This window comes from Anguilla anguilla, chromosome 4 (assembly GCF_013347855.1).
Source record: "Anguilla anguilla isolate fAngAng1 chromosome 4, fAngAng1.pri, whole genome shotgun sequence".
NCBI classification, from domain to species: Eukaryota; Metazoa; Chordata; class Actinopteri; order Anguilliformes; family Anguillidae; genus Anguilla; species Anguilla anguilla.
In genome coordinates, this window is record NC_049204.1 from 59,061,418 (window position 1) to 59,075,902 (window position 14,485).

The 14,485-nt window shown below is 51.3% G+C and overlaps 1 protein-coding gene across 1 annotated transcript in view; it reads right to left on the reverse strand.

Annotated features, from left to right (window-relative positions):
- dnm3a (dynamin 3a) overlaps window positions 1-14,485 on the reverse strand; it is a 38,163-nt gene that overhangs the window by 14,967 nt on the left and 8,711 nt on the right. Inside the window, 13 exon segments of the mRNA XM_035415003.1 lie at window positions 1,577-1,690; window positions 4,475-4,504; window positions 6,052-6,103; window positions 6,288-6,358; window positions 7,708-7,794; window positions 8,159-8,297; window positions 8,511-8,578; window positions 9,327-9,462; window positions 9,909-10,051; window positions 10,348-10,508; window positions 12,069-12,167; window positions 12,774-12,977; window positions 13,288-13,437. Coding sequence (XP_035270894.1) covers window positions 1,577-1,690; window positions 4,475-4,504; window positions 6,052-6,103; window positions 6,288-6,358; window positions 7,708-7,794; window positions 8,159-8,297; window positions 8,511-8,578; window positions 9,327-9,462; window positions 9,909-10,051; window positions 10,348-10,508; window positions 12,069-12,167; window positions 12,774-12,977; window positions 13,288-13,437 — 1,454 coding nt within the window.

A 14,485-nucleotide genomic window follows, 5' to 3' on the forward strand; every position in this document is an offset into this window, starting at 1 on the left:
GCAGCAGTTGATATATGAGACTCCCAGAGTTAGAAAAGGAGGGGGGTGGAGGGGGGGGGTTACAAATTTGAAGACCCCCAGGTGCTAAGCAGTAGGACTCAGTGTAAGGTTTAGTGGTCCTCTTTAGCACAGAGAGCATGTGGCCCCACAAGAGACCCCGCACAGGGGCGTACAGCAGGAGCAGCGTTATGCGTCTCTGAATCGCTGGGATTACTCGCGGGCGCGTCAAGTGGCTTTTAAAACGTTTCAGTAGCACCTCCGGTCTAGTATCCAAACCGAAGGAAAATTTCCGAGGAAGAAAAAAAAAAAAATTCGTCTGAACGCACTTGACCCCGACTGTGACTGGTCAGCCTTCCAACTGTCCTCCCTAACCCAGCCTCATTAACGAGAGAGAGAGAGAGAGAGAGAGAGAGAGAGAGAGAGAAGGGGGTACTGACACAGCTGACACTTCTGTGACTGACGGAGATGACTGAGTGAGCCTGTGCGTGGCTCCTGATGCTCTAGAATCCCCCCCCTCCCCCCCCGCCCCCGTAATAAACGTCCCATTCAAACGTCCCACTGTGATGTACAGGAATGCAGTTCGGGCCCATGTGTGTGAGAGGGTCAGCCCCAAAGCACGCTGAGGACTGTAGTAAAGACATGGAGCGCTCGTGTTCTGTGTGTGTGTGTGCGTGTGTGTGTGTGTGCTCTCAGCGCGTGTGCGTCGGCTAGCGCGCGTCGTGTGGCCGCGGCCTCCGCCACGTGCGCGTTTCTCCCGCCTCCTGAGCGCGCGGCCCCGCCCCGCGGAGGACCATGTGACCGCGCCACCGCCACGGGCCACGGGAGTTGTCGTGTGTCTGCCTGTCTACACTTGCTGTGCAGAACTTCCTGCACCTGTACAGCAGGCACAGACAGGCAGACAGACGGCAGCCCGCCAGACGAACTGGGAACAGGCCCAAGACGCGGCCCCGCCCACCCAAGACGTGGCCCCGCCCCCCACGGACCCCGCCCACGGACCCCGCCCCTGAGCCGTCCGGCCGACGGCTCTCCACCTGTCGCATTTCATTCTGTGTGCTGTGTTTCGTACAGATGTTAGAACGCGCGGTCCCACAGCTGGATCGGCAGTGCTGGGGGAAGAGTGTCAGCCCCACCACGCAACACTCTCCTACGGCCACCCCCGTACCCCACCCCCCCTGCTCCAGCTCCCCCCCCCATCAACGCCAGAGACGTGTACACCCCCAACTCCCTATATACTCAATAAACTTCCATGTTTCTCAGAAGAGTGGTGAACAGTGTTTTTTTTCTCCACAGGAGGAATGCGTAGTTGTGATCGCGACAAATAAATGCGGCGCTTTGGACGGCCTCCCGAATCTCGCCCCTTCCCAAACGCGTCAGGCGGTTGCAAAATCCACAATCCAAAGCAAAATGTACAATTCAAACTTTTCTTTACACTTGTTTTTTGCAGTGTAAAAGCAGGTGTAACATAACGACTGTGAAATTAATATGACAGACACTGAAATGAACAGAGATGGCTCAAGTGGTGAGACGGTGAAGGACGTGAATGAGCAGAGCGCCGGACCCCGGCTCGGACCCTCACCTCGTCGTCTCTGAACCAGGACAGGCTCTCCGCCGTCAGCACAAACCAGTAATCCTTGGCCCCGCCCTTCATGATGCCGATGTTGCTGATGGTCAGCCAGCCCTTACGTATAACCTGCGAGGAGGTTCAAAGGTCAGGGGTCAGAGTTGAGGGGGTGGGGCTAAAACAGGGGGGGTCAAGGCTTCAGGACGCTGCTCCGGCAGATTCAAGGTAACTGTAAAGAGCCTTTAATTAGGAGTTTATAAGTGAAGATGTGAAGACGTGTGCTGCCAAGACAAAAAAGAAAGATCATCATAAAACACACAACCTGTAATACACAAAAGAATCCTAAAATAATAACAACAACAGCAACTGTTAATTAGTGGATTATTCTTCTTAAGCTTGATTCTGATGAACATGGATTCATAATCTGGATCCTTCCACTCCATGTCCATTCTTCACACAGGAGGACAAAGATAATCATAAAATGCATAAAATCATTCAAATATTCTGAACGTTCCAAGTCCCTTAACTTTATACTTGTGTTCAATACTGTCCACCCATACACACATACACATACATTCCATGTTGGGAGAAAGAGAGAAAGAGAGAGGGAGTGAGATTCACAGTCACACAGCTTGAGTGGGAAGAAATAAAGAGGAAGTGCGAGTCACAATCACACAGCTGGAGTAGGGGGAGAAAGATAGAAATAGAGAGAGAGTCACAGTCACACAGCTGGAGTGGGGGGAGAAAGATAGAAATAGAGAGAGAGTCACAGTCACACAACCAGAGTGGGCAGAAAGAGATAAATAGAGGGAGTGAGTCACACAGCCAGAGTGGGGAGAAAGAGATAAATAGAGGGAGTGAGAGTCACACAGCCAGAGTGGGGAGAAAGAGAGAAATAGAGGGAGTGAGTCACACAGCCAGAGTGGGGAGAAAGAGATAAATAGAGGGAGTGAGTCACACAGCCAGAGTGGGGAGAAAGAGAGAAATAGAGGGAGTGAGTCACACAGCCAGAGTGGGGAGAAAGAGAGAAATAGAGGGAGTGAGAGTCACACAACCAGAGTGGGGAGAAAGAGATAAATAGAGGGAGTGAGTCACACAACCAGAGTGGGGAGAAAGAGAGAAATAGAGGGAATGAGAGTCACACAGCCAGAGTGGGGAGAAAGAGAGAAATAGAGGGAGTGAGAGTCACACAGCCAGAGTGGGGAGAAAGAGAGAAAGAGAGAGGGAGTGAGAGTCACACAGCCAGAGTGGGGAGAAAGAGAGAGGGAGTGAGAGTCACACAGCCAGAGTGGGGAGAAAGAGAGAAAGAGAGAGGGAGCGAGAGTCACACAGCCAGAGTGGGGAGAAAGAGAGAGGGAGTGAGAGTCACACAGCCAGAGTGGGGAGAAAGAGAGAAAGAGAGAGGGAGTGAGAGTCACACAGCCAGAGAGGGGGAAAGACAGAGCTGTCAGTGAGGACAGGCAGGAAGAGGTAAAGGGGACAGTGGAAGGAAACGAAGGAACAATGACTAAAAAAGACACGCGGGTGGGGGATGAGAGCGGAGACGGGGGCGGAGAGGGGCGGAGGGGGGCGGGAGGAAGCGGAGGGCTGGAATGACACAGGGACGGGGTAGAGGTGACCCAAACATCCTGCCTCACACAAACACACAGCGGATCCTGGCGCACCGATGACTCACTGCACACTGAGCGGGGGGGGGGGGGGCACAGACGTCCCCGCACCCACCGCACCCCCCCCACCCCGCCACCCGCCAGGTCGTGACTGAGACAGCGACGCCGCCAGGAACCCATGCCACACGCCAGCCTAGAGCTGCACTTCACACAGGCGCGGTGCCAACTGTGAGCAGAACCGTGCCCTACCGACCCTGGGTACCCTGGGTAATGCTGCACAGTGAGAACGGGGGCTTGAGGAAAAGCAGCTTTCAGGTACACCCGACACACAGGCACGGTGGAGGGGCTGGGTGTGTTGAGTGCCCCCCACATCCACCCCACATAACCCCACCCCACCCGCCCCCCGCCCCCGAGCATCGCTCAGGACCCCGTGACCTCCAGGTTGATTAGTCAGTGAACACACAGCTGGGTTTGTGCCCGGCCTGGGTCAGCAGCTTGAGCGCCATGTTGTCCCCTCCTCACCACACACAGGCGGCCTTACCGCCGCCCCTTTAATCACAGTCACACCTGTGGGCCCGGTCTGGCGACCCGGGCCCGCTAACAGGGCGCAGGCCGAGCACCTCGCCGAAGCGCGGCGGCGCCGCAGGCCAGAACAAGCGCAGCTGCGGCGGGGCGTGGGTTAGAGTGAGGTTAACAGGAGCCGGAGAGACTCACGCTCGGCTCGGTGACATCAGTGACATCAGAGAGCGCACCTGGATTAAAACTGACACAGCCACCTGAATGCCACGCGGATCAGCCTCGGGTTTTATCTGACACAGTGTTTCCTTTCGTTCGGCGAATCAGACTCCAAACAAAGCAATCGAAAACAGATTCGGCATCACGCAATTGCCTATTTGGTTTCACACAATTGTAATCGCCGATAAGACACAATAGGCATCTGAGAGAGAGAGACTCAAATTACACATTGCCGCAAGACTTTAGTAGGCTAGTTCTGGTTCCTCTCATAATTTTACACGAGCATATGTTTGATATACATTTGCTCACGTGAAGCAGTGATCACAAAAAGCCCATCGGAATGTGAGGCATTTACACATCGGAGTCATCCAGGTGGAGAGTGCGGCAGTCAGAATCCACTGCGGCTCCCGTGTTGGGTGCGCCTTCACACGGCGTGGTGAGGATAGGAGTAAAGTGAAGGTGGTGACAGTGTTAGTGTCCCAGACAGCCCCCCCCCCCACCCGCCCCCCCCCCCCACACAGAGAGTTATAATGGAAAGCAGCAGTAAGGCTTACACAAACTGGGCTCGTACAATTTGGCTGGAGGGTGGAGGCGCCGCGCCCTGGAACATCAGCAGAGAAAGGGAGAGAGTAAAACAGGCCGTTAAGACGGACGCACGCGGGTCGAACCCCTGGCCCTGCCGCGGGGTCGCGGTAAAGGGGGGGGGGGTCACCATGGAGGGGGGGTCACACCTCCACCAGGCCCACTGTGACTGTGTGAGCCGTCTGACACCGCGGTTAAACAAGACTACTCTGCGAATAAAATCAGCACCTTCGATTGCAGCCTTCGAGGGGCAAGACAAAACACGTCTGGGTCAGATCGGGACAAAAAATCATCAGGTGTCCACACAAACCACTGCATTTCACACTTTGCATTTTTTTTTAAACTAATAAACAAGGAGCAACAATTTGTAGCAACACTCACTACAGAAGCCTCAGTTTCTCTCACCACACACAGTAATACAGCCACACTTATTGAGCAATGATTCATCCTCAATACTCTAGTGGACACGTCGTTGTAAATATATCACAGCAGGGGTGGGCGATATGGCCTTTAAATATTAATATTACAATATATGACTTCAGCCAGTAACAATATGGGCTGCATTATGAATGTGTTTTAATACTATGTTTTCTGGGAGGTATAAAAGTTTATAACACCTAATTCATGAGACTGGAGCAAAAAAAAAATAGGGGTTCACTGTTGGTCTAAATAACTCTGCTGAAACCTTGTGCATGTAATATCTTGTATAACAATAAAATTTATAAATCAAGCATGTGCATCTGCCTTGTTCTTATGATACAAGACAAAAATTTAAATGTCAAATATTCAACACTACGTTTATGGAAAATATCAAATGCCAAACGATTACAAAAACCTGTAATGATAATTTAACAAAAACCGGAATAATAACTAATAAAATCGTGAACTTGTCAAAATGAACAGTTCTGCAGCGATAGTGTCAAAATCAACATCCTGGAGAAATGACGGTGATAATTGTGGCCATGTCGTCCAGCCCTGCGTCAGAGATCCACGCCGGCCCGGCCCAGCCCCGAGTTCACCACTAACCCTGAACCCCAAACCAGGATTACTCACCAGACCCCCCCAGCAGGACAGGCAGTGTGGCAGGGCTGCTCAGAGAGGGGCAACAGGGGGACAAGCAGGGAGGGGGTGTCGAGGGCAGCACGGGGCAGTTTGACAGAGATGCACGGGGCACATTCCAGGTGAGGGGCGGGTTAAGCACAGGGACAAGCAGAGCGAGGGTTTACCAAAAAAAAAAAAAAGAGGCGGAGAGACAAAGTGAAGAAAGAAACAGACAAACAACAACAGAAAAAGGGCTGCTGTTAATGTCAACAGAAGCAAAACCAACAAACTGAAACAAAACAAAAAAACAAAACGCAAAAGATCATCACATAATCAAGCGTGTGCATCCACCAAATACAGAAAGCACAAGCACAAAATGAAATAAAAGCAGACAAACACGGACAGCCGAGCTTCTGACCACATCCCACCCCCCCTGACCCCTGACCCTCGACCCCTCCAACCCCTGACAGCTTCACTCAGGTTCCTGACGGATTCAGTTCAGACTCGCACTAAGGGTGAACTCACCTGGTTTCCTGCAGAGCGCTTCTTGCTCATCTGACTGCTTCTCTGTTGAGCGCTGTGGGAGATGGACAGGTTTCGCTTAGATTCAAGTCAGGCGTGCAGAAAACACACATTAACTGATATTTTCACTGCAAGACCAACTGAAAAGAAAGCGAATCTGAAGTGACGCTAAAGGTGGGTGGTGTACACAACACCGCATTGACAGCTAGCTATTGAACACGTATGGCTTGGACACTCACTTCGCAAAACCAATAAAGTCTTCGTGGTTCGTATTGATGTAGGAGAGCTGTACGTCAATTACCAACAAAACCTGCGAAAAGAGAGAAACCAACAGATACAGCAGGAGAGCCGCACTGTCTGTACTGCGCTCCCGCACGTGCATACTGAGTGAGTACATACTAAACAGGGCTGTCAATGATTAACCACTTCACCATTAAGGGCTGTCTAACACTTTGGTTATAAGGTCATAACGCAAAAAACTGACAAGGTGCACGCTGATCAATGGGCAAGTATCGATAATAACATGTTGGACACAAGCCACAGACACTTACAGTTCATTTTACCCTCTCGCTTAATCAGAATGAACGTGAACCTGTGGGTGCAGCGTGGGTGTTCACTGGATGAAGGGCACTCAGGGGTATCATGATTGAGCCTGTCCCCTCTCAGCACAGGAAATGACACACGCCATTAGGATTATTAGAAGAAGGCGAAAATTGAGCCTGCCATTTTCAGAGACTTGGCCATCGGTGAAGGGCTCTCCATTTGATTGGTGCGTATTAAATTGAGACCACTTCCCAAGCCAGAAAAAAACAGGCTGCAGAGAAACTGAATATTGAGTATTCCCAGAACATCTGTGCCTTTCTCCGCTGCCAGTGAGTCTTTCTTCTCTACTGCCAAATGAAGTTCACACCAGAGCATGCAGACATATGGATTTTCCTAATTAAGAACACAAAGCTAGTTCACCACACGCTGACAGCTAAAAAAAAAACAAGCAGATTATATTGATTTTTAAATTCCATCAGAAATTGACTAACATTTTTAAATACATTTTTGAAAGACAGGAACAGAGCAGCTTTGTGATTTGAGCTCACCGGGTTCTCTTCTTAATGATGTTCCAAACAGTTGGTTTCGGTTAGCCTAAGGTTTGGCCTATGTTTGATTGCAAATGTAAAATTGTGGAGTAGACAGCCAAATCAATAAAAAATATGTCTTTGTCTCAGACATTATGGCGCGTGCTGTAAATGCAGGCACTCGGCAAGCAATCATAAATCATGGTGCACATTTCCACATAAAAACTTTGAAAAAAGTTTTTTCATGATGAATTCTGAACAATGGCAATTAATTTGTTTAGCGCACAACTACTACTAACTACTACATATCTACTATCAACATAACTAGCCGGCAAACAAATAAAATTAACTACATTCCCTCAGGGAATTGTGCTATGTACGCTGAGGAGCATATTGAGTACAGGATTCAACTCAAAACTTCAAACTCCAACTTTTATTTTAAAAATAACGTTATATTCTTAAACGCATGCGATCTATATTTGCCAGGGTGAGCCAGTAAGTGCTAGCTCAAACGCATCACTGTCTGTATGCTTCCCTGCCTCGCTTAGCGTACCGCTAGCACACGCGTGCATGTCTGCGGGTGCATAACCTGGTCTTTGGCCCGGCTCTCCCGGTCCCGGATGTGTGTGGTCACGATTCTCTCCGTCTCCTCCCGTAGCCTTGGAAAGTTCGCCAGCTGCAATGATACAGCGCAGCTCTCACATAGCGACAGAGGCTAGCACACCACACCACACACAACAGCACAACCGGCCTTCTCATGGAACTCATGTTTTACAGCAAAATATATGCTTATGTCAGTGACTAAACGGAATAATAACAACAACAGTAGCTTAGCTCCACATAATAAAGCACTGCTCTTCTTTCAAAAATGGCAGGTTAGGTTTTGGTAATGCCGACAGTGCGATCCAAACCCTAGGCGGTCAGAACTGTTACCTCCTTTACCCAAGACCAAGGGACTGGAGAGAAAGGACAGCTATGGAGCAGACAGCTCCCTGTGAAGGGCCCCCAGTCCCTCTCACTGCAGGGCGGCAGGGCGGTACCTTGGTGGTGCACTGGCGCACCGTGTTGATGAGCTCCTGGATGACCATGTCCACGCACTTGATGCACGGCTCCTTCAGCTTCACTATCTGCTTCTTCACAATGGCCTCGAACGCCATGTCGGGCGTGAACAGGCCTGTCCTGGACCGGGGGAAAAGAGGAGGAGGAGGAGGGGGAGGAAGGAAAGAGCGGGACGCAGTAGGGGTAGCAGAAAGGAGGGAAAGAGAAAAGCAGGGTTGAAAGAGTGAGAGAGCTTCGGAGGACCGCCAGGTCGAGGGGGCGAGGGAGGGAGAGTGGAGCCCGAGGAGGAGAGGGAGGGATTGAAAGGGCGTGGCTCTTCGCTCGGACGCTCACCTGATGCCGTGGATGTTCTTGATGGCGTAGCTGATCTCCCGACGTAGCTCCTTCTCGTCAAACTCCATCTGAGGGGCGGAGAGGCGTGGTTAGAGGGTGGCCAGGAGGGGCGGAGCCTGGCTCTGCATGTCCACTATTCCAGTGTGAACAATCAAAGAATATCAACTGACTGCATCTCAGCCAAGGGAGCCACATACATTTATCTCAAGTGCTGCAGACTCCAGAACCTAATTTCAATGTAATTACAAATATTGGCAAGTATGCTAATTATATGCAGTTCTGGCACACAACTGAGGAGGAAAAACATTCTTTTTTTTGCATAAACTGCATGCGAGAAGTGTGAAGAAGGTGTTACCTAATTAGGAATGCGCAAAGGAAACATTTCTGGCCGTGGTATTTACACAGGGTTCTTCTGCTCGACTCACCTGGGCCTGCGGCCAGACTACACTCATGCGCAGGGGTTATCCAGCTTACAGCTGGCCCAAGCCTGCCACTGCCGTGCCTCCAGCTTGCCTCAGGTACAGCTGAACCCCCAGCTGAGGAGGCAGGTCAGCGGAAACCCAGCTACAGACGCACACGGCGGCCTGAGCAACAGCTTCAGTGTGCCAGAGGCTTTTCTGCAAGACTCGCTGCCCATGCTTTCACATTATAAGCATCCTTCAGAGGCCTAAACAAAGAATGGCGTGGAGCGCTGTACATAACAGCATCCTGCCAAAGGCCTTCTTCCCCCACAGCCTGAGCACAGAGGTCAGAGGTCAGAAGAGGAGACGGAGTGGGCGCAGGAAAGCAGGAAGCGGGCGGGGATCTCTCGCCCACCTTGACCAGCTCGAAGGGGAAGCGCTCGTGGAAGATGCGGTTGATCTTGGCTCCGCCAGAGAGCTCCACCGTGTCCACCTGGTCGCCGGAACCCTCGATCCTCTTCTCGAAGTCCACCGAGAACTGCTGCACCATCCTGCGGGGAGACGCGGGGTCGCAATCCTTAATGAACTCAGAGGGGACGCCCCCACCGGGCATGCTCAGAAACCATCCAACATGTTGCTCCTGAGAGCACGGGGGGGACAGACAGACAGACTGACACAGACAGGCAGACTGACACAGACAGACAGGCAGACAGACAGACAGGCAGACAGGCTGACACAGGCAGGCATGCATACAGACAGACAGGCAGACACAGGCAGGCAGAAAGGCAGACAGACACAGACAGACAGACAGACAGACAGACAGACAGACAGACAGACAGACAGGCAGACAGACTGACACAGGCAGGCATACATACAGACAGACAGACAGGCAGGCAGACAGACAGACAGGCAGAAAGGCAGGCAGACAGACAGACAGACAGACAGACAGACAGACAGGCAGACAGGCAGACAGGCAGACAGGCAGGCAGACGCTCACTGCAGCAGGGCCTTGGTCTTGCGGGCGGGGTCATCCGGGCGGAAGTGGCGGTACTCCTCGGCCTCCTTTTCCAGGGAGAGCAGCTGCGTCTGCAGCTTGCTGCGGAATGCAGGGAGGGTGTCCCGGATGTGGTTTGTGAGTTGCTGTGGAAACACACAAGCAGCATTACAAAAGGAGAAGGAGCTCTTCTGCAGTCCACGTGATTCAGTGGACCTCCAATATCCAGCAATAGAGAGATCGCAGGCATACGATTAAAATGCACTGAAAATATCCAGTCTGTGACAATTCCCCATTCACCATTCATGTAGTACCTCTAACAAAAGAATATATTTCCCATATTATGGATACAGTCGCGTGCAACCTGTCATTTCAGTAACCTGCCAATCCTTCCTGTATCAACCCACGGCTGTGAGCCTGGCTCCGCCTCCCCCTCTCCCACCTGATTCAGGACTTTCTGCAGGTGCGGCGTGCCCATGCTGTCGGCCATGTGCCTGTAGGAGGGGTGCGACAGGAAGAACTTCCTCTCGGCCGCCAGCGCGGCCTTGATGTCCTTCCTCCCGTCGATGTCCTTCTGGCTGCGGTTCACCACCCCGATGTACCCTGAGCGGAGAGAGCGGGCCGGGAGGGAGCACGCTCAGTGTGACACACGGGCCTTGGAGAGAACTTTATGGGATTTATTAAACATGAACGTGATGAATAGTGGGGTTCGTGGCGCCCCCATTTTATAGCATGTGTGTTTTCCAGCATGAGCCCTTTTCATATCAGCTAGGCTCCATGACATATTATTAGGTGAAATGTGCGTATATCTTTATTATATGATTTGGTCACTTGCTTCAAGATATATTCACCACTCAGCTATGACCGCTTCAGTCATCTATTTAAAAGCTACGTTCAGCCATGGAACAAGCAGATGTAGCAGTTGTCTTGTAGTGAACATGCGTACCTAGTTAACTATCATGTCACCCCTGTAGTAAAATAGCAAGCCAGCTGTGTTAACCTATTACTAAGCATATTAAGGCAAATTCGTTTTTTAATAGTAAGCTGTTTGTTAATAATTGCCAAACTTAAGATGATTTTGAAATACTGATCAAACAATGAATGAATAAAGTTCAGTATCATGTCAGCCAATGCAGAACTCAGCAGTGATTCAAAGTTGACTCGCATTTTGTTGGTATAGCCTGTTATATAGTGTTCAGTATATATAGTGTTCCAATCAGGCAGGAATACTATGGCAAAGAAAATCTCACAAGCATGGAGACAAAAATATATAAATATTAAATTTATCATGCAGAGTTCCATTCAGATGTCATTTATTTGTTAATGAACCAAATTCTCTTTTAAATTAACTTAATCCCACGCTGTGACAAAAAAAACTAATGAGTATGATTTCACTATTTCACAGTGTTCCCTGTTTAACAGCTCATGACATACTGAAAATGCAAGGGTTTGTGGGTCTATGAAGCAGATATCAATCAAATGAACTCCAGTATAAACTTTGCTTCGCTTTTTAAGCAGTGTAGCTTCCTTTCCATGAAAGAGCACCCTATTCAGATTTTTTTTAAAACAACACTGTACATCACCCGGGTGTCCAGCAGCTATGTCGCCAGACCCCAAAATAATATGAGCCCCGAATCCATGTCGAATGCATTTAGCCTGCGAGGAGCAGCGCGAAGCCTCCTGCACCTGGCAGCGGGATATCCAGGATATCCGCTAGCCCGGAGCCGCTACCACCTGGAAGGTGTCCAACTCCCGTGCAACAAAACACCAGTCCACTGCACTGCAGGGCCCCCGCCTCAGCCGGAGCAGAGCTACATGGTGTTTACACATCTCCTGGTACTACTCTGACAATGGCGCTATATCTCATAGGGACCACTATGGAAATACTAATTAGGGTTAATGTATGTGCTGCAGCTGTACAGGGTGGCACAGTCTATGTGCTTCCTCTATGGCGAGGTGGCGTGTATCGCTGTAAGGGTGGCACAGCCTATGTGCTTCCTCTATGGCGAGGTGGCGTGTATCGCTGTAAGGGTGGCACAGCCTATGTGCTTCCTCTATGGCGAGGTGGCGTGTATTGCTGTAAGGGTGGCACAGCCTATGTGCTTCCTCTATGGCGAGGTGGCGTGTATCGCTGTAAGGGTGGCACAGAGTGGCACGCCGTACCTCTGCGCAAGGGCAGCAGCTTGTTCTCCAGCACTTCGCGGGCGTCCGTGCCCTCGTCCATCAGATCCAGCTTGGTGATCACGCCAATGGTGCGCTGGCCTGGGAGGAGGGGGAGGGCACAATCATCACAGCGGTGGACATAAGGAGACTCCCACTGTGACATCATCCTGAGAGTGGTCGTGCATAAGCCGCCCCCCCCCCCCCCCCCACCTCCACGCCCCCCATCCTCCCCCAACCCCTCCTCTCAATCACCCACTCAAACAGCAGCCCACCAAAGACCCGAATAATCACTCCTCCTCCTCAGCACCGCCATTACGTGCATTTTCCTAACGTAGCCGGGCTCTGAAGTGCTACTTTAGAAAGATTAAAAACCTCCTGAGAGCAGGAAATGGCAGCGCTGAGTCCGTGCCAGCTCGCTAATGAAATCACCGCGCGGCTTTTAAACTCCCGCTCATTCTCTGCCTCTGCACCGCTGCCACGGCTATTCAGGCACGAAGTGTGATGCCCTATGACAAGCACCCCACGGCACAGGCACCTTCCCTCCTGGCATCTGAGATTTCTAATTCTGCATCGCTTGAGCGTCCCATTAAAGAACCTACTGGAACAGTGAAGCTGAACGCACTCCCTGTGTTAAACTACAGAAAGAGTCGAACGGTGATGGAAAATTCCCTTCTCTCAAAAACTACAGCCCCCACGCGCTCTCACCCTGAGGGTCCACGTCTTTGGCCAGTTTGAGGGCGTCGGAGTTGGCCAGGTCGGTGTTGGCGGGGGTGACGGCCAGGATGAGGCAGTTCTCCCTGCAGACGAACTGCATGATCATGTCTCTGATCTGGTACTCGATGTCGGCCGGCTGGTCCCCCACCGGCACCTTGGTGATGCCCGGCAGGTCGATGAGGGTGAGGTTGAGCACTGCGGGGTCAGATGGGCACACGCGTCAGGGCCGAGGGGGGGGGGGGGCGTCAGGGCCGGGGGGAATGGGGGCATTAGGCTGTGGCATGCAGCGTCACCCAAGTGGGTGCTACACATTGGTGGTGGGTGGGGGAGTTCCCACTCATCACTGTAAAGCACTTTGAGCATTCATAAAAGTGCAATATAAATGCAATGACTCATTAATTCATTCATTCATTCGTAATGCGTGAGGGGACGGGCAGGGGCGGAGGGGCGGAGGGGACGGGGAGGGGTGGAGGGGCAGGGGGCGGAGGGGCGGAGGGGGCGGTACCGTGCGGCGAGTACACGCGCAGGTTGATGGGCACGGGCGAGATGCCCTTGTTGGCCCCGGTGACGCGGTCCGTCTCCGCCTCGATCTCCTGGCGCACCTCGTCGAAGTCTGTGAACTTCTTCCCCTTACAGTGCAGGAACTCGGCATACTCTGCAGTCAGAGAGGGAGGGAGGGAGGGGCACCGGGGGGGGGGGGGTTAGGGGCCGGGCGGGGTAAGAGCAGGAACAAAAACATAAGAAATTCTCATCAGAGAACACAAGGACAAAGCAAGGAAGAACTGGGAGAGGACAAAAGGCCTACAGTAGGATAGCTGCCCAAAATCTACTTACATCAAATCTAGGGAATAAGAAACCAATATGAGAATAACTCAAGGTCAGTTTTCAGTTGGTACAAAATGTACTGGCGGTTACATAAACAGCTGCATTAAAGGAGAATAAAAATTTGATGCATTTTTTGAGATATGTATGAAGGATCTAAATGCACGGTTGAGCAATTGATATGTATGAAGGACCTAAATGCATGATTGAGCGTAATGAAACCCACTCTGGGAGCTCGGGTAATTAACACATGGGGGGAGAAAGCGGGCTGCACGGTCTTCAAGGGCATTTCATTCCTCCACTGGTGGCAAGATCTCATTTCGTCATCAGCCGAAGGAGGAGAGCCGATTTCCTGGCTCGCGATTTTGGAAGCACTCAATCCTGCTCGAGACAGGCACTCGAGATAATTAATTAAAGAGATGCCACTCCACTGGGAGCCTGAGAAAGAAGAGTGAACAAATGGCCACGTAGTTTCCAAATACTGTCTGTGTTGCCGTCCCCCACTCCCCCTAGCGATGCGCTCCTCTTACGGAATGCGCCGGAAGCAGGGGGACCCACTGCTTCATTAGTGGCCCACAGCCTCTGTTCATCACTCCATTGCTCAGGTCTTCCAGTCTACCCAATCGCCCAGAGATCAAAGCTGGGACCACAGACCCCACGTATTCTGCCTTTGGTCAAACGGACAGTTTAGAATTCAGAGGAATAGCTTGTAAGAAACTCCCAGCTAATATCCCAGAGCATGACCCTGCTCTATACCTTCTGGCAGGAGGTGATAGTTGTGAATGAACTTTGCTTTTTTTCAATGAAACTGGAGACACTGCCCCCTGGTGGAAGCATATTCACACGTGCGATTCCAGAAACTTTAATTCAAGTCATCTGTA